The 25,038-nt window shown below is 43.2% G+C and overlaps 2 protein-coding genes across 10 annotated transcripts in view; one reads left to right on the top strand and one right to left on the bottom strand.

Moving 5' to 3' along the window:
* The window catches only part of LOC137428300 (leucine-rich repeat-containing protein 7), a 252,817-nt gene that overhangs the window by 4,759 nt on the left and 223,020 nt on the right, over positions 1 to 25,038 (bottom strand). For 6 of the 9 annotated variants that reach the window (XM_068118239.2, XM_068118245.2, XM_068118233.2 and 3 more), the window contains 5 exons: positions 19,328 to 19,543; positions 17,306 to 17,488; positions 7,144 to 7,257; positions 6,081 to 6,218; positions 5,763 to 5,903 (listed from right to left, as the gene is read on the bottom strand). In XM_068118239.2, the coding sequence (XP_067974340.2) occupies positions 5,763 to 5,903; positions 6,081 to 6,218; positions 7,144 to 7,257; positions 17,306 to 17,488; positions 19,328 to 19,543 (792 nt within the window). The remainder of the gene's footprint in view (positions 1 to 5,762; positions 5,904 to 6,080; positions 6,219 to 7,143; positions 7,258 to 17,305; positions 17,489 to 19,327; positions 19,544 to 25,038) is intronic. The other 3 variants (XM_078777036.1, XM_068118265.2, XM_068118273.2) reach the window with 2 other exon arrangements.
* On the top strand, positions 2,651 to 4,495 carry LOC137419108 (uncharacterized). The gene is made up of 3 exons (XM_078770983.1): positions 2,651 to 2,668; positions 2,758 to 3,369; positions 3,508 to 4,495. The coding sequence occupies exons 1-3, from the start codon at positions 2,651 to 2,653 to the stop codon at positions 4,354 to 4,356; spliced, it is 1,479 nt and encodes a 492-aa protein (XP_078627109.1). The 3' UTR covers positions 4,357 to 4,495.

The following is a 25,038-nucleotide window of genomic DNA, read 5'->3' as shown; positions in this document are numbered from 1 at the left end:
GACTTCTTTTAACAAAGGCTGACTTCTTTCAACAAAGGCTGACTTCTTTCAACAAAGGCTGACCTTCTTTTAACAAAAGCTGACTTTTTTTTTTTAACAAAAGCTGACCTTCTTTTAACAAAAGCTGAGTTTTTTTAACAAAAGCTGAGTTTTTTTTTTAACAAAAGCTGACCTTTTAACAAAAGCTGAGTTTTTTTTTTAACAAAAGCTGACCTCCTTTTAACAAAAGCTGAGTTTTTTTTTTAACAAAAGCTGACCTTTTAACAAAAGCTGAGTTTTTTTTTTTAACAAAAGCTGAGTTTTTTTTAACAAAAGCTGATAAATTAAACAAGATAAATTAAAAAATATATGATAAATGATAATAAAATAAATAAATGAAAATAAATAAAAATATATGATAAATAAAAATGATAAATTAAAAATAAACAAGTTTCATTTAAATCCCTTCAGCTGTTCTCAAATATCACATTTTAACCAGACATGACAGGTTTCCCATCGATCGGTGAAGCAGTTTCAGAGAAGGGATTTTTTTTAATATCAGCTTTCAAGCCAATATGCCCTTAAAAAATGCACACTCTACATATGTAAGGGTAGTGGATAACGTTTGTGAAGTTTCGTGTTGATCGGATAAGGTTCGTTTTTCTATCAAAGATGGCTGCCGTGACCGACGACATCATCATTTTCAAACTATATACAACAGTGCTGTTTAGTCTAGTAGGAAGACTAGGTCCCCCTGCACCCCCCGGAGATATACTTCTAATCAGTGTTTCTAGATTGGAAAAAATGTGTAGAAAATGACTAGCTATGGCCCCAAGCTGAAAAAATGTCCCACATACCATTTTTATGCAAATTACTGCTGCCATTATCAAAAAAACGATTTTTGACATATCTCAGCCAATATTGCAGATAATTGAAAAATGAAGGTGTCTAGACCCATGTTTTGAAGGGCATAGATCATGATAGAACTATTCATAACATGATTACATGTGTCTATGGTATACTAGTATGCATATTAATGCTGTAATTACAAAATAATCAGTTTTACAAATGATAAGGATACGTTAATACTGCAGATAACTTAACATGGTACATAAGGGGTCTAAACCCAGGTATTTTCAAGGTTAAATGTCAACAAGATGCTCCTGAGTCTTGCATAGGGGCGGGACATTGGCAGTAACATTGGTACCACTCAACTTTTCTTCCCACCATTGACTTTGTATTGCGAGAGATTTTCACTTGCTTATTTAAAGGTTTCTCACCCAGCCCACGTAAAATCTACCAACTCCTGCTGTTAACTCCCAAACATATTTTTTTATGTTATCCAATCACAGTGCAGAAATGACAGACTAGAGATCCAAATTAGTGCTGCTATAGCTGCCATTTTACATTTCCATCCATGTAACATGCGCGCTCGCGCGCTCGTATCAATTGGTAATGTCGCGCGCTCGTATCAATTGGTAACGTTGATGTTATTGAATACCTCAGTTGAAAGTTCAGTCTTCCATTCCATCTGTGTGTTGTTCTTGGTATTCATCCTCCAATCTAGCCAGGTAAGATGCTAACTATAATGTTACTCACACTCTTGACTTCAGTTTCTGCATGAAATCATAAACAGGCAGAATAACAGCTGAGCCAGCTAGCACCATGTTAGCTAACGTTAAAGCTAGCCTCATCTATGTACAGTATGTTCCTAATGTCGGTGTAACTTAAACTTTTGTTAATGCCAAACATGAGACATATCTGTTGACTTCTGTATATGAATTGAACCAGAAAGAGGCACGACAGCTGAGCTAGCTACAGTAACTTAGCACAATGTTTCATTGGCCTAGATAGCTAACGTTAGTGTGGAAGAATTTAGATGTTTTAGCTATTAGCACTTTTGATGCCACTAAACATGGTTTAGTCAGCTAAAAAGTACCCTAGTGTAGAACATGACTCAGAACCTCTGTTACCTCACTGAAAACTCAGAGCCTCCTTTCACAGGCACTTTTAACATCATTCGTGATTTCTTATTTGTCATTTAACAGTGATGGTAGACATCGACAGCAAGCATGCCCAAAAGAAAACGGAGTGTAGAACCTGCAGCCCAAAGCTCTCCTCCTACATGCATCCTTCATGTACCATCCATGTCTGATCATGGGGATTTCACGCCCCTCCGTAAAATTAAAGGATCTGCTTCAGAAAAACTGCAACTGCTTCAAAAGATCCGGGATAGACGTCTCAACCAACCGCATGACTCCCCATGTCGTATGCAATCAGTATGTGATCAGATCCCGGCAACTCTTCCTGATGACCTAGAAAGAGTAGGATATCACAGCAAGTGTTATAAGCACTTTGTCCGCCACTTTCATCGTCTGGGAGATGATACAGAACCAGGGCCATCAACCTCATCATGGCATCACTCTCCTCGTAAACCAGGAGGTTCTGCTGAACCCATCTTCCCGCCAGAGTGTATATTTTGTGAGAAAGTTGAGACCAAAGATGCTCATCGCAATACTGAGAGGCCTACAACCTTCCCATCCTTTAAAAACAAAGAAAATGCATGGGAGCAAATCGAAACACGGGCTGAGTTCAATCTTGTATCTCAAACACGGGCTATTGAGATACAAGATTGAACTCCAAATTTGTTTATTAAAGACAGTGCACATCAATGAACAATGTAAAGATTGTAAATATGCCAATTTATAGCACATGAATAATTTTCACCTGTAGTCCTTCCTGTAGTACATATCAACCAATCACCATTTATCATTCCAGGTCATCCAGTATCAGGAGCAAAGCAACCTTGCACTCCTGCTCCTTGTCAAGTCTCAGAGTCAAGATGAGCCATTAGACCTGGGAGAACTCATGAAGTACTGCCTGATGCCAGTGCCTCCTAGCCTTGGGACACCAGATGGGTTCTTCTGCAAAACCAACAAAGCCTCCATTCTGCACTACCTTTTAGAGGACACCACACCACAAGATCTGCAATACCCCAAGGATGCCCTGTTCATCCAGGATGGAATGGCGCTGCTGCATACCCTTGCCAACCTTCCCCCAACATGTGGTGAGATATGCTTGCAGGTGCTTGATCAGATGGTGGCCAAGCAGCACTTTCTGTTCTCCACTGACAGTTACCATCCTGAGTCAATCAAAGCGCAGGAAAGGCTGAGGCGGGGCAGCTCAGAGATCATTCTGGCTGGACCAGCAACCAGGAAGCCATATGACTTCAAAATGTTCCTTGCAAATGACGACAACAAAAAGCAGATGTGCCAGCTTCTTCTGAAAGTGTGGAGTGGACAAGAGGCAGCTACCAGGCTGGAGAGAACAGAGATGGCTGTGCTGATCGTGGAGGGGAAGGCCCACCAACTTGCCTCAACGAATGGCAAGGTAAAATTGAAAGCCCTTCGTGAATGGCGATTCAATTTGTAATTTTTCCTGAAAAAAAGGTGATTACCTGTGATGTTTGTCTAGATCTGAAACTGGCAGTGACTGGTGATTGAAATGCGGTGCCTTTTTGTGTTTCAGGTCGAGGTACGTGAACTCCCCACGATCTACAGCAACCAGGAAGAGACTGATACCAGGGTGGTTCTGTACCTCCATCATGCTGCTACCATCGGATACAAGAACGCTGTAGTCAGAACACCGGACACAGACATCCTCCTGATCCTGCTCCACCATGCCCACAACATCAAGCTGACGGTGTACCTGGATACAGGGTCAGGGAAGCATCGCCAACTTGTCAACGTCTCTGAGCTGGCAGAATCCCTGGGAGAGGACTACTGTGCCACTCTCCTGGGGTACTATGTGTTCAGCGGAGAAGACTGCACCAGTGCCTTCAAAGGGAAGGGAAAAGTCGGGCCCTTGAAAAAGCTGGAGAAGAATCCCAGGTTTCACAGGGCATTCGGTGAACTGGGTGACAACTGGGATGCCAACCCTGAGGTGGAGAGGCAGTTAGAAAAATTCACCTGTGTGATGTACGGCCAGAGTCGCGAGTCATCAGTGGACATTGTCCGTGCCAAGCTGCTACGAAAAATGGTGGGAGAGGACAAGACCCTCACATCCAAGTCCAAGGTTGATCTGGCTCGCCTTCCTCCATGCCAGTCTGCCCTGAAGCCGCACATCCAGCGTGTGAACCACCGCGTAGCATTGTACAAAAGAGCCGATCAACCTATCATCGAAAAGCCAAAACCTTATGAGGAGCAAGGATGGATAAGGACTGATGAAGGACTGTTGAAACCAATGTGGTCCAGTGGTCCCATCCTACCAACCTCACTGGTGGATCTTCTGAACACAGGAGAGCACGAAGAGGAGGAGGAAGAGGAAGGAGAAGAAGAGTTTGACTCTGACGATTTCGATGAAAATGATGATGACTGACTCAGTGTAGAATCACTAATGCTAATGATGTTTATCTAAAACAAGCAAGAGAAGAGTGGTCACATTGAGTGCTAGGACTATTTTGACAGTTGTAATATTTAGAAAAATAAAACTTTGTGTTAACGTCTGTGTAGACGGACCTTAATATGAGTCTATTATTTCGTAAAACTGTGATTATTTTGTAAATAAAGCACTAATTAGCATACTAGTATACCATAGACACATGTAATCATGTTATGAATAGTTCTATCATGATCTATGCCCTTCAAAACATGGGTCTAGACACCTTCATTTTTCAATTATCTGCAATATTGGCTGAGATATGTCAAAAATCGTTTTTTTGATAATGGCAGCAGTAATTTGCATAAAAATGGTATGTGGGACATTTTTCAGCTTGGGGCCATAGCTAGTCATTTTCTACACATTTTTTCCAATCTAGAAACACTGATTAGAAGTATATCTCCGGGGGGTGCAGGGGGACCTAGTCTTCCTACTAGACTAGTTAGATATTTGTAAAATTTCGCATCGATAGGGTGAGCGGTTTCAGAGATATAATTATTTAATATTTTCCTCCAATCCAATATCGCTGCCAACCATGTGACCTATGATGTCATAAATTTGATATTTCAATACAAATGGGTCATATATCATGTGCATGCATTTCAGATTTTTAGGTTAAGTAATTTGAATAAAACATTTTTGGCTGGTATACCACTTCACCTATGATGTCATCGTTGTCATGCCTTTGTTCCCCATTGGGAGTACTTGACAATGTGGCAAGTTTCAAATTTTTCCATTCACTGGTTTCCAAGAAATATATTTTTTAATTATCTGCTTTTAATCGAAGATGGCTGCCATACCACGTCACCTACGACATCACAATCATCATAAAAACATTCTGCATGGGTGTCACTCCTACCGTGGAAGTTTCGTCTCAATCGGACATATGGTTGCTGAGAAAAATGAGGTTTAGCCTGTACAGACGGAAGGACGGACGGATGGACGGACTACCCAAAAACATAATGCCTCCGGCGACTTCGTCAGCGGAGGCACAAAAAGTCATGAAACAGTATTTGGCAATTTGTGGGGGTTTTGGAGAAAACATGAAATTTCAACAAAGGGGAGATGGGGGCACATCAACTCTCCAACCCCCTCCCAGCCTGAATATGGTTAGGAGGCAATCTACTTTTTGCATACCAAAAGGGTCAAATCAAATAAAACTTAAATAGCCTGATCCATACCATGTGTAAAAACAGGTAGGAGGGTCTCAGGATGCCCATAATTGTGGAGCCGAAGATTTTTCTTTTAACTTGCGCACTACACCTTCATCCCCCCTCCAGCTCCCTCTGCCCACAACCCCATAACTTATTCTAGATTCTAGAACATATGGTAGTACAAACGCTAACCTCTTCCACATGCCCAACTGCTGAGAGCTGTGCTCTGTCTATTGGGAAGCCATTAGGTTGTGGGGCTCCATGAAATGCTGGGCTTGGAAAGAAACCATCCGGAGTACGTGGAGGCCCCTCTCTATCTCGATGTACTGCACCCTGTGATGAAGGAATAAGAAAGATGATATTGAGTTTGGAGTGTCATAAACTTTAATTACATGTTGCACGGCTGCAGTGTACAATGGTAATTAAAGCAAGTTTTTGTACAGTTTGGAATTAATGCAGGGACGAATGAATAGCAATGAGAAGGGAGATAGGAGGGTAGGTGAGCATCACCTGCTGCCTTGCTGTTTGCCGCTGCACCAAGAAGTCGATGAGCTGTTCACGAGATGGATGCCGAGCCATGTTTGAAGAGCTACAAAGTGGCATTGAGGAACTAGGTGTCCAGCAAGCCTGCCCATTCATCATAGGCAGCTGTGATTTTTTGGGGGGTGCGGAGAGGAAGGGATTAAATGTTTAAAAATGCACAAATTCTACCACTATTTTTTTTCTCAGAATAACACCGTGCTTGCACAGATCTTAAATGATGGGGTTGGGAGGTGTAGGGGAAGGGAGGAGGGGTGGAGGAAGCGAGGGGATTAGTTTCAGTGACAGGCCTGGAAGGAAATATACCTTCCGGCTTATAAACCACAATTTCAACAGTCATATAATATTCACGTGAACTTGTAATTGTTTGACATCAGACAGGCATCGATGTTTTTGGAGGTAAAAATGTCACTGACACACTGACGGACAGGGGCAGACAGACAGACACACTGAATTATGGGGACAGACAGACACACTGAAGGACGGGGACAGAGGCAGACACATCGACAGACAGGTACAGAGGCAGACACACTGACAGATGGGGATAGACAGACACACTAACGGATAGGGACAGGCAGACACACTGACGGATGGGGACAGACAGACAGACACACTAAAGGATGGGGACAGAGGCAGACACACTGACGGACAGGGACAGGGACGGACTGACGGACAGGGACGGACAGAGAGACACAGTGATGGAAGGGGACCGACAGAGAGACACACTGATGAACGGGGACCGACAGAGACACACTGATGGATGAGGACAGACAGACACTGACGGAATGGTTACAGACTGACAAACACACTGATGGAAGGGGACAGATGGACACACTGACAAAAGGGGACAGAGACAGAACACTGACAGAAAGGGACAGAGAGAGACACTGATGAATGGGGACAAACGGACACACTGATATATGGGGACAGAAAGACACACACTGACAGTTGGGGACAGACATGGACACACAGACAGAGGTGCACACACACACCCACACCAAAGGTTGACAAAAAAGATGAGACAATACTTCACCTGCCGGCCATTGTCCGGCGGGACGTCTCTTCGGCCCAGGGTCCCCATGGAAAATTCACCACCTCGCACACTCTCATCTACTGATGACGAGCTCAAAATTGGCTGTGACGGGCACTGAAAGGCAAAAAAATAAAGCATAAAACACATAAGTGTGTTGTGCACAGCACTGAGGTTTATAAGAAAGAATGCTGCATAAGAAACAATTTAGATCCACTCATTCATCTTATGGCAAACATTAAAAATCATTAAGACAAACATTAAGAACCATTGGAATCTCCTGCGATTAAGCTAACTGCGAGGGCCTTTCACTCACTCACCGCAGGCAGGTTGGTGGTCTTTCTGTCTTCCACCGACTCCTCTCCGGCCTTGCTCCCCTAGCTCTCTCTGGGCTCTGTCCCCCCAAATATTCCTACAGGTCGCACAAGATCTGCCAGCAACCCTCTTATGGTTAAACTGCCAAAATCTCGGCTCTCTGCTCACCTTCACTCTTTCATTCCCCTTTTCTCCCGCCTCTGGAACAAACTCCCCCACTCCCTTCAATCCCACTCCTCCCTCCAGGTCTTTAAAACAGCTGTTCACCACCATCTCTTATCTTCCCCCATCCAAAACCTTGATCTTTTCTACCCCCGCTAATTCACCCCAGATACACTTTTTTGAAATTCCAACTTCTTTCCTGGAAGTCCTTGCAGTGTCCATATGTTGTATACCTCTCCCACCTCCCCCCAAGCCCTCTCCCTCCCACATTTCTCTCGATGTCCCTGCTCTCAAATGTTGTGTTTGTGTCCTTCCCCCTCTTGTCTACTGCTCCCCTTATTTTGTTTTATGTGTCGGTTTGACTTTTTGTGTGATTAATGTAAGCTCTTTCACGAGCCTCGATCTTGTATCCAAAAAAATATATATAAAAAAATAAAGGGGGGTGGCCAGATGATAATTCTTTGTAGCTGGAGTTACAGGCCAGGCGTAATAGGTATGCTTTTGGTGTCTTAGTATTTTTATAGGACATCCCAATAAGTGAATGGATACAAAGCACGAGCGCGATATTATAATGTTGTATGTTGGGATTTTTATTTTTTTGTTGTTGCTGTACAGTGCTGGACAGTTCTCTCAAACAAGCCCGTGACACTGAGACAGCTGATCAATCTCGCAGGAACGGGCCAGACACCCCCCAGATCTAGGATGGTGTACCCCTGCCTTCAGTCAGGGCCATGAAAGAGTTAGAGAGTTAGAGAGAGGGAGAGGGAGAGGAAGAGAGAGAGAGAGAGAGAGAGAGAGAGAGAGAGAGAGAGAGAGAGAGAGAGAGAGAGAGAGAGGAGAAAGGGCCTGTCCATGGGGACCGATCAGCACTCTGACTGTGACTGCGCTGCCCTGACAAATCTGGGCAACAGGGAGGAATGAGGAAGATTCGGCCTCCGACTTGTGTTGGGGGGTACAACCATCACGAAGAGGCATCCCCGATAATTGTTCTTGGGATTTGTAGTTCACATCACCACCATGACTGTTTGTTTATGTGATAAAAGTGCAGCGCTTGCTCAAACCGATTGGATTTACCTGTCTTCCTGGTGTTTTCATCAATTATGCTAATGCCACATTTTCTTAATAAGAGTTCCATCAAAATCAAAATGTACAACCAACATGGATAGAAAATGTCAACAGAGCTGTGGGAAAGGTGATGCAACCTTTTGAAGTTCAGAATAATGATTATTTAGCAATACATGACTTTCAAAATGACATAGAAATGCTAAATGAAGGGCATGCGCTGTGGGCGCGCAGTGGGTGTTTTCAGTGACTCCGTTCTGCTCGTCGGACACTTTTAACCTGCTGTTGCTAGCGCAAAATCTGGGGTTCAAATAGTCTTTTAAACATAATTTTAAACATTTAGATGAAGAAGTGGCAATTTTAAAATGATTAACGACAATTGTTCTGTTCCTAAATACAACTCATGGAAAAGACGAAATATGAGAAACTAGCAGAAGTACCCGGGCGGGGGAGAGGGGAGGAGGAGGGCTGGGAGGGGAATGGGGGGGAGGGGCGGAGAGGGGGGGAGGGGGAGGAGGAGGAGAGGGGAGGGGAGAGGGGGGTAAGGGGAGGGGAGGGGAGAGGGGGGATAAGGGGAGGGGAGGGGAGGAAGGGGAGCAGTCAGAAGTGGAGCTCTTTTACAGAGAATTTATATCTTAAAGGGGAGGGGAGGGGGGAGGGAGGAGGAGGAGAGGAGGGGGGAGGGGGAGGGGGAGGATGAAGGGAGGGGAGGGGGGAAGGGGAGGGGGGAAGGAGGAAGGAAGGGTGGGGAGAGGGGGAAGGGGGAAGGGGAGCAGTCAGAAGTGGAAGCTCTTTTACAGATAATTTATATCTTAAAGGGGAGGGGAGGAGGGGAAGGGGTGGGGGAGGGGAGGGGAGGGGGAAGGGGAGGGGGTAGGAGGGGGGAAGGGTGGGGAGAGGGGCGAGGGGGAGGCAGGAGAGGAAGGGAAGTGGCTCACGTTTCTGAGTGAATGTGGCTCACGTTTCTGAGTGAATGTGGCTCACGTTTTTGAATTAGGTGTGATGCAGATCAGGAAGAAGAAGAAGCCATACTACCAAATTCGTATATTTCCGGAATTGTTTGATTTATTTGTATTCAAATGTCTGGTTTATTGTTTTGTATTTATTTATGTGAATGTGTACTTGTATATAACTGTCATTCATTTAAAAAGGCTTTGGCACTATCGAGCGTTTTTTTTTTTTTAACTCCAAAAAAACGAACTTTTTTTTTTTTTTGCCTACAACACTCCCACTCACTGATGAACCTCTGAAAGTTTGCTGAAGATCCGTTCAGCCATCTCTGAATAAAACGCGGACACACACAGACAACTCGCGTTTATATATATATATATATATATATATATATATATGCTTTTTCTTTTTCTTTTTTCACCTGCCTCATTCTCATCGACCCTCTCTGAAAAAATGTCCACTTCTCCCTTCGTTGACCTCCACACCCCTTCTGACCTCACTGACTACTACAACCACACTCTCTCTTCCTGCCTTGACCAAATTGCACCTATAAAAACCAAAACAGTTTCTTTCACCCATTCTGCTCCCTGGTTTACCCCTGAGCTCCGCCTAATGAAAACTCGTGCTCGCCAACTTGAAAGACTCCGCAATAAAACAGGTCTCACAGTTCACTCCCAGGCCTACAAGGACCACATACAACACTATAAAGATGCCCTCTCCCGCGCCCGCTCCGCCTACTACTCTCAAATTATCCACTCTGGCTCCGGAAACCCAAAAGCACTCTTCTCTACAATAAACAAACTCCTCAGCCCCCTGAACACCACCACCCAGTCATTCACAATAGACAACTGCATCTCCTTCCTTTCATTCTTCCAACGCAAAATTGAAAACATCTACAACAGCTTGACCACCGCCGCACCCGCTCCCCCTCAAACCACCTGCCCCCCCTTATCCTGCCATCCCCTGTCTCAATTCTCCCCAGTCTCCCCTACTGACCTCTCTGAACTCCTCATCGGAATGAAAACTGCCACCTGCACTCTTGACCCCATCCCCTCCAGCTTTGTCAAGGCCTCCCTTCCTGCTCTTTCTCCACTTATCATTGCAACAATAAACTCCTCCCTGTCTACAGGCATCGTCCCACCATCCCTCAAAATTGCTGCTGTTACCCCCATTCTGAAAAAACCTGGACTAAACCCTGACACCCTAAATAACTTCAGACCCATCTCCAACCTACCCTTTCTGTCAAAGGTTTTGGAACGCGCTGTAGCCACTCAACTCAAGCATCACCTCTCTGCCAATAACCTGTATGAAACATTCCAATCCGGATTCCGGTCCAACCACAGTACTGAAACTGCTCTCCTCAAAATCACCAACGACCTTCTCCTCTCCTCTGATGCTGGCAACCTCAACATTCTCATCCTCCTCGACCTCAGCGCTGCCTTTGACACCATCGATCACACCATCCTCCTCACCCGACTTGAAACCACCTTTAACATTACCGGCACTGCCCTCTCTTGGATTAAATCATACCTCTCTGACAGACGTCAGTTCATCTCCATCAATAACTGCAAATCCCCCACTGCTCCCCTCCCCCAAGGTGTCCCCCAAGGTTCAGTTCTTGGCCCCCTCCTCTTTATCCTTTACCTGTCCCCCCTCGGTCACTTAATCCGCCGTCATGGTCTCCAATTCCACTGCTTCGCCGATGACATCCAGCTTTTCATCTCCACCAAGTCCATCTCCACCGCCACCCACTCTATCCTGACAAACTGCATCACTGAAATAAAATCCTGGCTTCAAATCAACTTCCTCAAACTTAACTGTGATAAATCTGAAATAATCATCATTGGCCCAAAAACGCTCACCAAGTCCACCCATAACTTTGCCCTCACATCGACGGTTTCCCAGTGTCCACCTCCCCTCACATCCGGAATCTTGGCATCATCTTTGACCAAACCCTCTCCTTCGACAAATACACTAAACAGATCACAAAGACAGCCTTCTTCCACCTGAAAAACATCGCCCGTCTCCGTCCATCCCTCTCCTCTGTGGCTGCAGAAACCCTCATCCACGCCTTCATCACTTCCCGTCTGGACTACTGCAATAGCCTCCTTTATGGTTCACCCTCAACAATCACCAATAAACTCCAATACATTCAGAACTCCGCTGCCCGTCTACTCACCCATTCCCGGACCCGTGACCACATCACCCCCGTCCTTTACAAGCTTCACTGGCTCCCCATCTCCCAGAGAATCCAGTACAAAATCCTCCTCTTGACCTACAAAGCCCTCCATAACCTGGCCCCATCCTACCTGGCTGACCTCCTCTCCAGACACACTCCCACCCCGCAACCTCCGCTCTGCTGGTACCAACCTCCTGACCCCCCCCATCCGGACCAAATTTAGATCCTGGGGGGACAGGGCCTTCTCCATCGCTGCTCCCACCCTCTGGAACTCGCTACCTCACACCATCAGAGACTCCTCCTCACTCACCACATTCAAAACATCACTCAAGACCCACCTGTTCAACACTGCATTCAACATTTAACCCACAGCATCTAACCCCTGACTATCTCCTCTCCTTCTCCCTCCTTTGTGCTTTGAATATTTCCCTATTGATTCTTCTTTTTTGCAATTGTCTTTATGTTTTGCTATGCGTTATGTTTTGCACTCTGTCAAAGCGTCTTTGGGCTTCCTGAAAAGCGCTATATAAAATAAATGCATTATTATTATTATTATTATATATATATATATATATATATATATATATATATATATATATATATATATATATATATATATATATGTATATATATATATATATATATATATGTATATATATATATATATATATATATATATATATATATATATATATATATATATATATATATATATATATATATGTATAGTATATATATATATATATATATATATATATATATATATATATATATATATATATATATATATATATATATGTATATATATATATATATATATATATATATATATATATATATATATATATATATATATATATATACACAATATATATAAACGCGAGTTGTCTGTGTGTGTTGTCGTTTTATATATATATGGATTTAAATTTAATTCAAAAATTGATCCAGACGTCTATTCTCTTTCAAACATTCAAACCGACAGAGGTAGTTATTTATCACAGCATCTGTGGAATTTTCACCCTTTTACTCAACTCCGTTTCGCTGTTATTTAGTGGAGCAAAAAGTCAACTGAGCTTTATAGATATTTAGATATCGTGGATGAGAGGTGTCAAGTTCGTACTATTTCCTGTTCGTACAAGCGAGCAGTGGATATAAACACACACACACACACACACACACACACACACACACACACACACACACACACACACACACACACACACACACACACACACACACACACACACACACACACACACACACACACACACACACACACACACCTCCTTTCACCAACACAGTGCCTTCAGAAAGTATTCACACCCCTTGACTTTTTCACATTTTGTTGTTACAGCCTTTATTAAAAATGTGTTAAATTGAGATTTTTTTTTGTCACTGATTTACACATAATACCCCATTCCCATAATTGTCAAAGTGGACTTTTTTTTTCTTTTTTTTTTTTACAAAATAATTAAAAATTAAATACAGAAATATCTAATTTACATAGGTATTCAACCCCCTGAGTCAATACTAAATGTAATGACATTTCTATTTTTATGCTCCCAAGGGTGTCGACTCCCAATTTTAGATGTTCCCATCGAAACAAACTGCAACATGGGGGTCATACGGTGGCCATCTTGGATTTTGTTGTGGTGTGCGAATAGCTAAAACTAAGTATTTCCATAACTTTTGAACTAGACACAAGCTAAAGACAAATAAACCCATTTTTCCATACAATGTTGACATGAGAAAACGTTTGGAAGCACCATTTTGAAATTTGAACAGAACTCTCCATATCTCCTGGGATTGTGCATTGCTGACCCATGTCCGATGGTGGTAATTCACTCTAGAAACTGATCAATAGTTTGTGTAGATGTGCTTTGTCCCTCACCCTAACCTATGTATCAGATGGTTGCCAATTACTGTCTGGGTTCAGAGGGAGTCTTTTGACATTGGCCCCCACTACACGACTAGATAAGCTGTGCTCGGTTTCCGCCAGACGTAGCGCTTTACTTTCAGGCCAAAGAGTTCAATTTTCATCTCATCAGACCAATTCATCTTTTCTCTCATGTTCTCAGAGTCTTACACGTGCCTTTTTGCAAACTCCAGGCATGCTGTCAAATGCCTTTTTCACCAGGAGTTGCTTCCATCTGGCCACTCTCCATAAAGCCGAGATTTCTGAAGTGCTGCAGAGACTGTTGTCCCTCCGGCTGATTCTCCCAACTCAACCAAGGAACTCTGTAGTTCTGTCAGAGTGGTCATTGGGTTCCTGTTCACCTCCTTGACCAAGGTTCTTCTTGCCCGGTTGCTCAGTTTGGTCAGATCTAATAACTCTAGGAAGAGTCTGGTAGTTCCATATTTTTCCATTTCCTGATGATGGAGCTCACTGTGGTCTTGGGAACTTTCAACACTAAAAACTGTTTTATATCCTTCCCCAGATCGATGCCTCCTCACAATTCTATCTTGAGTTTTGCGGACAGTTCCTTGTACTTAATGGTAGAGTTTCTGCTCTGACATGCACTGATAACCGTGGAACCTCATATAGAAAGGTGTGCTTCTTTCTAAATCATGTCCAATCAATTGAATTGGCCACAGGTGGACTCAAATCAAGTTGTAGAGACGTCTCAAGGATGATCAATGGAAATTGGATGCACCTGAGCTCATTTTGGAGTGTCATAGCAAAGGGGTTGAATACTTTATTAATTATTTTGTAAAAAATTCAACAACAAAAAATCCACTTTGACAATTATGGGAATGGGGTATTTTGTGGAGATCAGTAACAAAAAATTTAAATTTAATCCATTTTAAATTCAGGCTGTAACAACAAAATGTGAAAAGGTCAAGGTGTGTGAATACTTTCTGAAGGCACTGTAGATGCAAAAAAAAAAATCAAGTATAATTTATCTTGTGGCCCTGGAACCAAACAACAATCTATACTTGCAACAACACTCGCAATCCATACAGCTCCCACTCCCACACCTCACACACCTCCTCCCAAAAATGATTAATAATAAATATAATTTTAAGCTTACCCCGTGTTCTGCAAGCCCCAGAAATGACCTTCCTTAAGAAGCATGAAGGTTTGGGTGGAATGCACACATCTACAAACCTTTGGGCCTTGCACAGACCAACATCGTCAATTTTTTTCAGTACGGGCTGCAATACAACAACTTTTTGGGCAAGTTAATCTGAAAGTTCCCCAAATATTTTGTTGTGTAGAGGCACACCCCTTTCTGTCAGTTTGTTTGTTTGTCGGTATGTTTATAAACAGGATATGTCAATGTTGTGGAGGGATTCAGACAAAATTTTGTGGAGCAGTTGGGTATGTGACAATTACGAAATGATTACATTTTCTTGAACATCTGGATCCGGATCTGGATCAGAGAATTAAAAAAGTGATTCTTCACCATTGAGTGATATGACTAAAACCGATATATAGCAGGATATCTCAAAAAGTTATGGACAGATACAGACAAACCTTGGTGGACAGATTGTGTGTGTGACAAGGACTAATTGATTTGATTTTGGTGAAGATCCGAGTACGGAGCTAGAAATGAGAATTTTTAAATTTTCAAGTGATTCTTCATCATTGAGTGATCGGGCCAAAAACGATATATAGCATGATATTTCAAAAAGTTGCGGCCGACTTACGAGAAAATTGGGTCGATTAATTATTTAGGCGACAAGTACAAGCCGAATAGATTTTGGTTCAGGTCTAAATCCAGATTCAGCGGGATATAAAATGTAAACTGTTCAGCCTGGCGGAGGTATGCTCTTTACCAAGTGCCGTTCTAGTTTGTACTGTGCTGGAGGCCAGCTACTCTGTCAGCCGGGAAATATATTATTGCATACATGTGCGGAATATGAAAGAAATGCGTCCCGTCATTTTCGAGTAGCTGGACAGACAAACAGGACCCAAAATACAAGCCCTCAGTCAGGCCCACACCTGGTTGTGGGTTAATATCGGAAAAAAATAGGGGGTCACAAGTAATACTGATGGGGATTGAATTTTGGAGTGGGAGAGACTTGGAAGGAGGGACTTGGAAGGAGGGACTTGGAAGGAGGGACTTGGAAGGAGGGACTTGGAAGGAGGGACTTGGAAGGAGGAACTTGGAAGGAGGGACTTGGAAGGATCACAAATGTAATGGGCAATAAAAAAATAAATAGCTAATAAAAATATTCTACAAAGCAGAATCCTACTATTAATTTGCAATTGGTCACTGGCTTTGACACCAACACAATTTTTTTATTACGTAACATTAGGCATCAAAAAGCTACATATATCGAACAAACACTTTCAAATGAAGCACCCCGCCGCCATTAGAGAATTTAAATTGCATCAGATGTGGCAACAAATGGGAATTGTTGCTCCCAGCTTTCCGGATCAATGACAGAAGACGCCATTTGCATTTTTTCCCCTGCATCCCTACCCGGCTTAGAATCCCGTGCGAGCACGAGCAACTTGCTTGTTGGTAATACATTTAAATTTACTATTTGCATTTCATCAACCAATTTAGAGACAAAAAGCAGAAATATCCAAATAAGCAGCAGTTTGGCAAGTCTGGAGGATATAAAGACGATGGGATGAGAAGGAAGACTGGGTGAAAACAAAGGTGTTCGCATACAAGATGAGAGAAGGTGGAGGTGAAAGAAGGGGGATACATGGCAATTGGATTGAGGAAGGGGAAAAGCAAAGTGGAGAGGGTGCCATGTGGAACTCCCTGAGACTCCCATGGTACCCCTACCAAATCCAATGATTCACACCAGAGCTCTTAAAATTGGCTGGAAAGTTTAGAAACACCAGCGAAGGCAATCACGGGAAAAAAAAAAGATGCGACTCATGTCACGGCATAAAATGGGTGCAAGCCTCACACATAATGCCAAATGAGCTGGCATGAGCAGCTGTGCGGAGTCTGGGCCAAGATAAACATTTAATTAGGTGTTTACAAAATTGGATGTGTTTGTTAGCAGCCAGACTTCAAAGGTCACAGCACAGTGAGAGCATTTGAACATGGATCATCAACTTGAATTTGCAATCTAATAACTCACCAGATGAGGAAATGTATGGGTTGTTTACAGATAATGGTCTTGAAATACTTCCAGTCAAAAAATCCACCCAATTCCACCCAAAAAAATCCAAAGATGGTGTAATAGAAACAATATGAAGTAAAATGCTTCTGTTGTGTCAGATAGTGCAAAGGAGTTAATCAATGCCATAAGCCAGCTCATTGTTATTGAATGCAGAAAGGAAGGTGTAGTGGATATACGTACGTGGGAAAGTTTTGTGTTCAGACACCAACAAATTGTCCCAATCCCTCTCCCATTATGGCATGTCATCTTTATAAACCACCAAAGCTGACAGATGGCCATCCCCTACAACCATATACAAAAAACTGAAGATAATTAGAGCCAATATCCTGACAATCAACATCCACATTTTCTACTCTGGCGGATGGTGTTTTTTTTGGTTTTTTTTTATATGCATAGTCAACTCACCCAAGGCCCATCACTTGCATGGGGCAACCTGGGGCTCAGGCCAGGTGTCCGAACTCCCTGTCTGCCCATTGTGCTCCAAGCCAGGCTTCCCCGGCCACCCATGTCCATGTCGATCCTAGTCCCATCGACAACCGCTGGGCCACATGGGCGCAGTGTGCTCGAAGAATCAGTGAGTGTACCCGTCTGAACGGCAGGAGTAGGAAAGCAGGTGGCATGCCAAATGGCAAATGGGGCAGAGGAGTGGTACGAAGAAGACAGCAAAGCAAAAAACAAAGGTGAGAACAGATAGGAGTGAGGGGAGGGATGGGGGAATGGAGAAGGAAAGGCATTGCAACAACAGCAACAGGGGGTGGGTGGGTGTGCAACAGCGATGACAGGAAAGGGGTGGGGGGGGGGGGGAGAGATCACCAGTTATGGCAGAAAGGGAAAAAGGCAGATGGAGACGCAGCATATCATGATGAGGAAGGTAGAGGAGTGGTGGGGATGGGGGGGGGGGAGGAAGGGGGTTACACAGAGCAAACGAGTGGGTGGTGGAAAAAGTGTGACCCAGAGTCAGTGAGTTTGAGGAGTGGGTGACGGTGAGCAAACGGGGGTGGCAGGGTGACCAGTGAGCCAAAGGGAAGGTAGGTGACAGCAAGCCAACAAGAAGGAAGGTGATGGCAAGCCAACAAGAAGGAAGGTGATGGCAAGCCAACAGGGAAGGGAGGGGTGACGCAGAGCCACGGAGAGGTGGGGGTGGTTACGCAGAGCCATGGAGGGGTGAGGGTGATGCAGAGCCAGGGGGGGGGGGGGAGGGGGAGAATGGGGATATTGAAAAGGAGAAAATAAAAGCAAGGAGGAAAGAAATCAGTAAGACAAGGAAGTGAGGGAAGAGCAGCGGCAGATGAAGATCGATTAGGATTTTTTTTTAAAGCAGATGACATTAATACAACTACAGGTGCAGGAAAAACCTTCCAATGTTTGCAGTTCCATTCTCATTTTTTCCTATCAATTCAAATGATCAAATCTACATCAGCGCATTGATGCTGATGGGTCTTTAACATCAATCTGGTGGTGTTCCTTTCACAAAGCTGGGAAAGGAAATCCTGTTGTGCTGTCCAGTTGTCTCAGTCAGTAAAGGTAAACTGCTTGTGGTGGAAATCACAGCAGCATGCACAAGCAAGACAAGTTAAGTTAAGAACCTCACAATATTTGACCACAATACTGTGGAATTTACACTGTGGATTAAAGGAACAGCACAGTTAGTGCAAAAACAACAATTAGTGCAAAATCAGTGGGTAATCAAAATGCACAGAAAGAAAGTGAGAGTTGAAAATAATATGGAAACTCATTTGAGATTGTGTTGCAAAGAGTCAAACTAATTACCTCCGCCACCAAAGGTCGATGAAGGTTATGTTTGCACCCTTGTCTGTCTGTCTGTCTGTTTATCTGTGAACAGGATATCTCAAAAAGGTGTGGACGGATATGGACAAAATTTGGTGGAGAAGCTGGGTATGTGAGAAGGCCGAAATCATTATATTTTGGTGAAGATCTGGATCTGGATATGAGAATTTTGAAAGTGATTCTTCACCATTGAGAGATAGAGAAAAAACGATATATAGCGCGATATCTCAAAAAGTTATGGATGGATTCGGCCAAAACTTGGTGGATGACTTGGGTAAGTGACAAGAACAGGCCGATTAGATCTTGGTTCAGGTCCATATCCAGATCCGGCCGATCAATGGATACAAAACATAAACTGTTCAGCCTGGCGGAGGTATGCTCTCTACCGAGTACCATTCTAGTAAAGCAAGTGTTAATCAATGGTACGAGAGAAATGTTAGTCACAAAGACAATGGTTAGGCTCACACAAGAGACAGAAGAAATAAAAAAAATGTCGGGCAGTGACGACGTCTTTGTCCAGGCAATTGTTCAAAGCAAGAAACAGCAGTGTCGGATTGCCTCCACTCCCTTCACTCTCAACACTTGATTAGTAATGGGTATCAATTCCTTATTGCATGTCCCCCTATGAACTGAAGGTACCTTCTCGAGCATCTTGTTTCCTACATGCCGCATAAGCTTCTCTCGCCAGTCGGGAGGTGTGTGGCCCAGCTGTGGGGCCATCAGTGTCATTTCTGAGCGGGTGTGTGCGCCTTCCTGTCCAGGGACCACACCGAGCAATTGATTCAATGGCTCATGATATGGCCCCAGCGAATGGGCCTCGGGTGAATGAAGACCCACAGACAGTGGAAAGTGACCCTAAGTAGGAGAATGCAAGGAAAGAGGTATATTAATCACCGAGCATAAACTGTGAATGTGCATCAACATATATAAATATATAGTGGGTAGGGCAATTATTTTGCCAATGCCCTCTTTACTCAAATTTAATTAGAAGGTGGTAGGTGACTATTTGCAGCATCTATTTGTGCTCTAACCGCCACTTACTCTAAAACAATAAAAATACGTTTTTAATGTTAATTTTGACGAATATAGCATATGGTAGTGCTGTCATTAAACAAACTTGTGATTTTCCTCTTGTCCACCCCGTGCTCCATGTGACATGTCGACTGTCAGCGCAGCAGGCCTCCTCATTTGGTAAGTTATACGTCTTCTCCAGATGCCTCACTATCGCAAGTCAAGAAAAAGGTCCATCCCATCTTCTTTCTTAACAATCCTCTTGAGGAATTTCAGTCACTCAAACATCTGGGTTTCACCTTGAGCCACAATATTTATTTGGCAAACCACATTGCCAAATTGGCCTCCAAAGCTGGTCTCCGACTGGGCATTATGTATAGCAACAAAGTCCTTCCTTGACACATTTGAATTCCTATCCAACAACATCTTCATCCACAGCTTGATGGAGTACTACTGTCCCCTCTGGGCTGACTCCCCTGCATCATGTCTTGCTCAGCTTGATGCCGTGTAAACCAAGGCCTTCAAGATTAATTAAATATCCCGCGATGAAGCTGAGTCTATGGGCCCATTACTTTCCCATCACAGACAGGTTAGGGGTCTCTCTGTCTTCTACCACCTCCTTTCTGGTCTTGCACCCTCTGTCCGTTCCGTGCTTTGTTCCCTGTAGGTTTCTGCACGGTGCACACGGTCCACCATCAACCCCTCTTAAGGAAACTGCCTAAATACAGAAATACTGCTCACTCACCTCCGCCCATTTGTTTCTCTTTTCTTCTCACCTGTGGAACCAACTTTCACATTCCCTTCAATCGCATTCTTCCCTATTCCCTCCAGGTGTTCAAGAGAGCTGTTGACCACCATCTCAGATTACCTTCACTTTGTTCTGTGCATACTGATCTGTTCAGAGTTCTAGCTCTTCCATGAGCCTCCACTTTGCATACAAAAATTTGGGGCAATAATCCAAGACCATTTAGTAAATCAATGAGCTAAATTACGAGAAGTTATAGTCTTGACTCCATTATGCTTATTCAGATAAACATTCCAAAATAAAAGAACATGGAATAAGTAATCGATGTCTTTCTTACTGTTTTATACGTAGACCTCACCTTGTTAATATCTTAGTGGTTGAGCAAGATAAACTAGAGAGAAGTTGATGGCCCATCATTGCAAATTCCCACACTTACTACCGAAAGCAAAGTTGAAAGATGGCAAAAAGTTCCACCAGGAATAACCCAATATCAAATTTTAAGTGAAAGTTTTTTTTCCTGTTTTGACCCATGTGACCCTAAGTCCACACCCCCTGGGCAGGGCCAAAAATGATACTGCTCTTGCACCTTCGTGCCATGTGGTGAACATAACTACCAAGTTTGTGAATTTCTGCACAACTGCTTAGGAGGGGATAGCGTGAAGGACAGACAGACAGACAGACAGACAGACAGACAGACAGACACACGGAGCCGATAACAATATCCCCCATTGATTTTGTTTTTTTTAAGTGTGGGGATAAATATTTCTCGTTAAATTTCTGCTATTTTATACAACATATTCTTTGGTATAATTGCTGAGACTGTTGATGCACATCTTTCACTATCTTTGGAAAGCAAATATAAATGTTCTCAGCATTCAAATTGCTGCTGCCTAACAAAGAATGTCCAGAATACATATTGTTTTGTGTGTATTTTAACCATTGTTCAGATTGCATAATTTTGATAAAGCAATCACATCCTCAAAAGGGCATATCGTCAGCTGAGAAGCATAATTTCCCATCACATTAATAAGAACAAGAAAGAGCAATCAGAGATTGCAGACCCTTGCAAGACGTGTTTTTCAGTGGTTTTTAAGGCTTTTGTGTTAAAACAAACATGGCGGGCGAACCACGTGACCAATGACGTCGTAATTATTTTCCTCCACCACTTTATCCCTATATGATGCTCAATAAATTTCATCTTGATCGAATGAAATTTTGTATTTGTCGAATTGTGACATTATAATGGAGGCACCTATGGAATCATCATTAACATATTTTATTTCCCATGGAGAGTTCTTTACAATGAGCCATGTCTCAATTTTTTCTATGCAGCGCTTTCTGAGATAGAGGTGCAAAGTTTTTCGGTTTTTCCAAAATGGCGGCCATACCACGTGACCTATGACATAATAAATATAATTTAAAAATTATTCTACCAGTGGAGTTGCACGTATAGTGAAAAATTCCTGTCAATCGGACCAACGGTTGCAGAGAAAATCATATTTATTCTGTGCGGACAAACAGACAAACAAACAGACAAACAAAGACAAACAAACAAATGAAAAATCGGTCAGAGACCGAGGACTTGCCGGAATGTACTTTTTTATCGGCCATTTTGGACAAATATGGCGGCCGAACCACGTGACCGATGACGTCATCATTATTTGTTTTCTAAACTAATTCATTCCTAGATTATGCTCAAGAAATTTCATCTTGATCGGATGAAGTTTTGTACTTGTCGAATTATGACGTCATAATAGAGGCACCTGACATCATCATTAACATATTTTATTCCCCATGGAGAGTTCTTTACAATGAGCCATGTCTCAATTTTTTTTTATTCAGCACTTTCGGAGATAGAGGTGCAAAGTTTTCCGCTTTTTCCAAGATGGCGGCCGAAAAACGTGACCGATGACGTCATCATTATTTTTTTTCTCCACCAGTTTATGCCGACATGGTGCTCAAGAAATTGCATCATGATTGGATGAAGTTTTGTACTTGTCGAATTATCAAATTATGACGTTATAATGGAGGCCTTGGGCCGAGAGAGTTAAAAATTGGGCACAGTCAATTCCAGGGCAAGACAAATATGTGTGTAAAGTTTGGCGATTCTATGTGCAACGATGTAGACGTAGTACTGCGCACAAACAGACAAACAGACAGACAAACAGATGAAAAATCGGTCAGAGACCGAGGACTTGCTGGAATGTACTTTTTTATCGGCCATTTTGGACAAATATGGCGGCCGAACCACGTGACCGATGACGCCATAATTATTTGTTTTCTAAACTAATTTATTCCTAGATTATGCTCAAGAAATTTCATCTTAATCGGATGAAGTTTTGTACTAGTCGAATTATGAGGTCAAAATGGAGGCACTTATGACATCATCATTAACATATTTTATTCCCCATGGAGAGTTCTTTACAATGAGCCATGTCTCAATTTTTTCTGTTCAGCACTTTCAGATGTAGAGGTGCAAATTTTTTCGGTTTTTCCAAGATGGCGGCCGAACCACGTCACCGATGACGTCATTATTTTTTTCCCACACCAGTTTATGCCCACATGGCGCTCAAGAAATTGCATCTTCATTGGATGAAGTTTTGTACTTGTCGAATTATTGAATTATGACGTCATAATGGAGGCCTTGGGCCGAGAGAGTTAAAAATTGGGCACAGTCTATTCCAGGGCAAGACAAATATGTGTGTAAAGTATGGCGATTCTATGTGCAACGATGTAGATGGAGTACTGCGTACAAACAGACAGACAGACAGACAGATAGATAGACAAACAGACAGACACACAGACAGACAAACCAACCGATCAACATACTTGCTCAAACGGACTCAAAGGCAATACCCTCTCCTCTGGCGAGGGTAAATATTAGCTGGCTCGGCCCCTTAAAAACTGGTTTATAAGAATCAAAATATACTCAGATTGCCTCCTCAATCATCCAAGCACCATCATATTCTGGGGCCTAGGCAGCTCTTAGACCCCTGGCCATCAGTGATTCATTTGCTAAAAGATCAAAATGAAAGGCTTGCATTTTTTTTTTTTTTTTTTTGTATACAAGATCGAGGCTCGTGAAAGAGCGAACATTAATCACACAGAAAGACAAACAGGCACATAAAACAAATAACATCGGGAGCGGTAGACAAGATGGGGAGAGAGGGGGAAGGACCAAAACACAACATTTGAGAGCAGGGACCGAGAGACATGGAGACATCGAGAGAAGTGTGGGAGGGAGAGGGCTTTGGGGGGGAGGCATGGGAAAGGGGGGGGGGGGGGGTGGGAGAGGTATAAAACATATGGACACTGCCAGGACTTCCAGGAAAAAAGTTGGAATTTCAAACAAGATGGATCTGGGGTGAATTAGTAGGGGGAGAAAAGATCAAGGTTTTGGATGGGGGAAGATAAGAGATGGTGGTGAACAGCTGTTTTAAAGACCTAGAGGGAGGAGTGTGATTGAAGTGAGTGTGGGAGTTTGTTCCAGAGGCGGGAGAAAAGAGGAATGAAAGAGTGAAGGTGAGCAGAGAGCCGAGATTTCGGCAGTTTAACCATCAGAGGGTGGCTGGCAGATCTTGTGCGACCTGTAGGAATATTTGGGGGACAGAGCACAGAGAGAGCTGGGGGAGCAAGGCCGGAGAGGAGTTGGTAGAAGACAGAAAGACCACCTACCTGCCTGCGGTGAGTGAGTGAAAGGCCCTCAGAAATAGCTTCATCGCGGGAGATTCCAATGATTCTGAAAGCTTTGGATTGAACAGCGTGAAGCCGAGCCAGGTGTGAGGCAGGAGCACCAGCCCATAGGGGAGAACAGTATTCCATTGAGCTGCGGATGAAAGCCTTGTTAGTTAGGTAGTTAGTTAGTTAGTTAGTTAGAACTGCATTCAACATTCAACCCACAGCATTTAACCCCTGACTATCACTTCTCCTTCTCCCTCCTTTTGCTTTAAATATTTCCCTATTGATTCTTGTCTTTTTGCAATTGTTGTTTTCATGTTTTGTTTTCATGTTTTGTTATGCATTATGTTTTGCACTCTGTCAAAGCGCCTTTGGGCTTCAGGAAAAGCGCTATACAAAATAAATGAATTATTATATTACTATTGTATATGGTGAGGAGCTCAGGTGTGCCTAGGAAGGACTTCGCACGACGGAGGATGCCCAGTCGGCGACTGGCTTTGGAGGCCAGCTTGGAAATGTGGTTTTCCCAAGAAAGATCATGGCAGATAGTGAGACCCAAAAGCTTGAGCGACAGAACTTCTTGGAGAGGATTGTTGAGAAAGTAGATGGGAGGGTTGTCCAGTCGATCTTTTCGGAGAGACAGAGTAAGAGTGTGAGATTTGTCAGGATTGAAAGACATGCTCCACTTGTTTGACCAGTCTGTGATTTTGTCCAGGTCTTCAGAGAGTGAGGAGGCTGCAGACTGCCGATCTGAGGGAAGAGGAATGGAGCGGCAGAGAGTTGAGTCATCAGCAAAGAGATAGAGAGGATTTTCCACAGAGTCGGAGAGATCATTGATAAAGACCAGAAAAAGCACAGGGCCCAGCACACTGCCTTGGGGAACTCCAGCCTGAACAGGAAGGGGAGATGAGAGAAA

The sequence above is a fragment of the Myxine glutinosa genome, chromosome 1 (assembly GCF_964187855.1).
Source record: "Myxine glutinosa chromosome 1, kmMyxGlut1.1, whole genome shotgun sequence".
In the NCBI taxonomy this organism is placed as follows: Eukaryota; Metazoa; Chordata; class Myxini; order Myxiniformes; family Myxinidae; genus Myxine; species Myxine glutinosa.
This window is presented reverse-complemented; position numbering and strand designations above follow the sequence as displayed.

What these genes read in the sequence shown, in the direction of transcription:
- LOC137419108 (XM_078770983.1), top strand. An exon ending in TTGCCTCAACGAATGGCAAG is followed by an intron (nt 3,370 to 3,507) that starts GTAAAATTGAAA and finishes TTTGTGTTTCAG; the next exon opens with GTCGAGGTACGTGAACTCCC.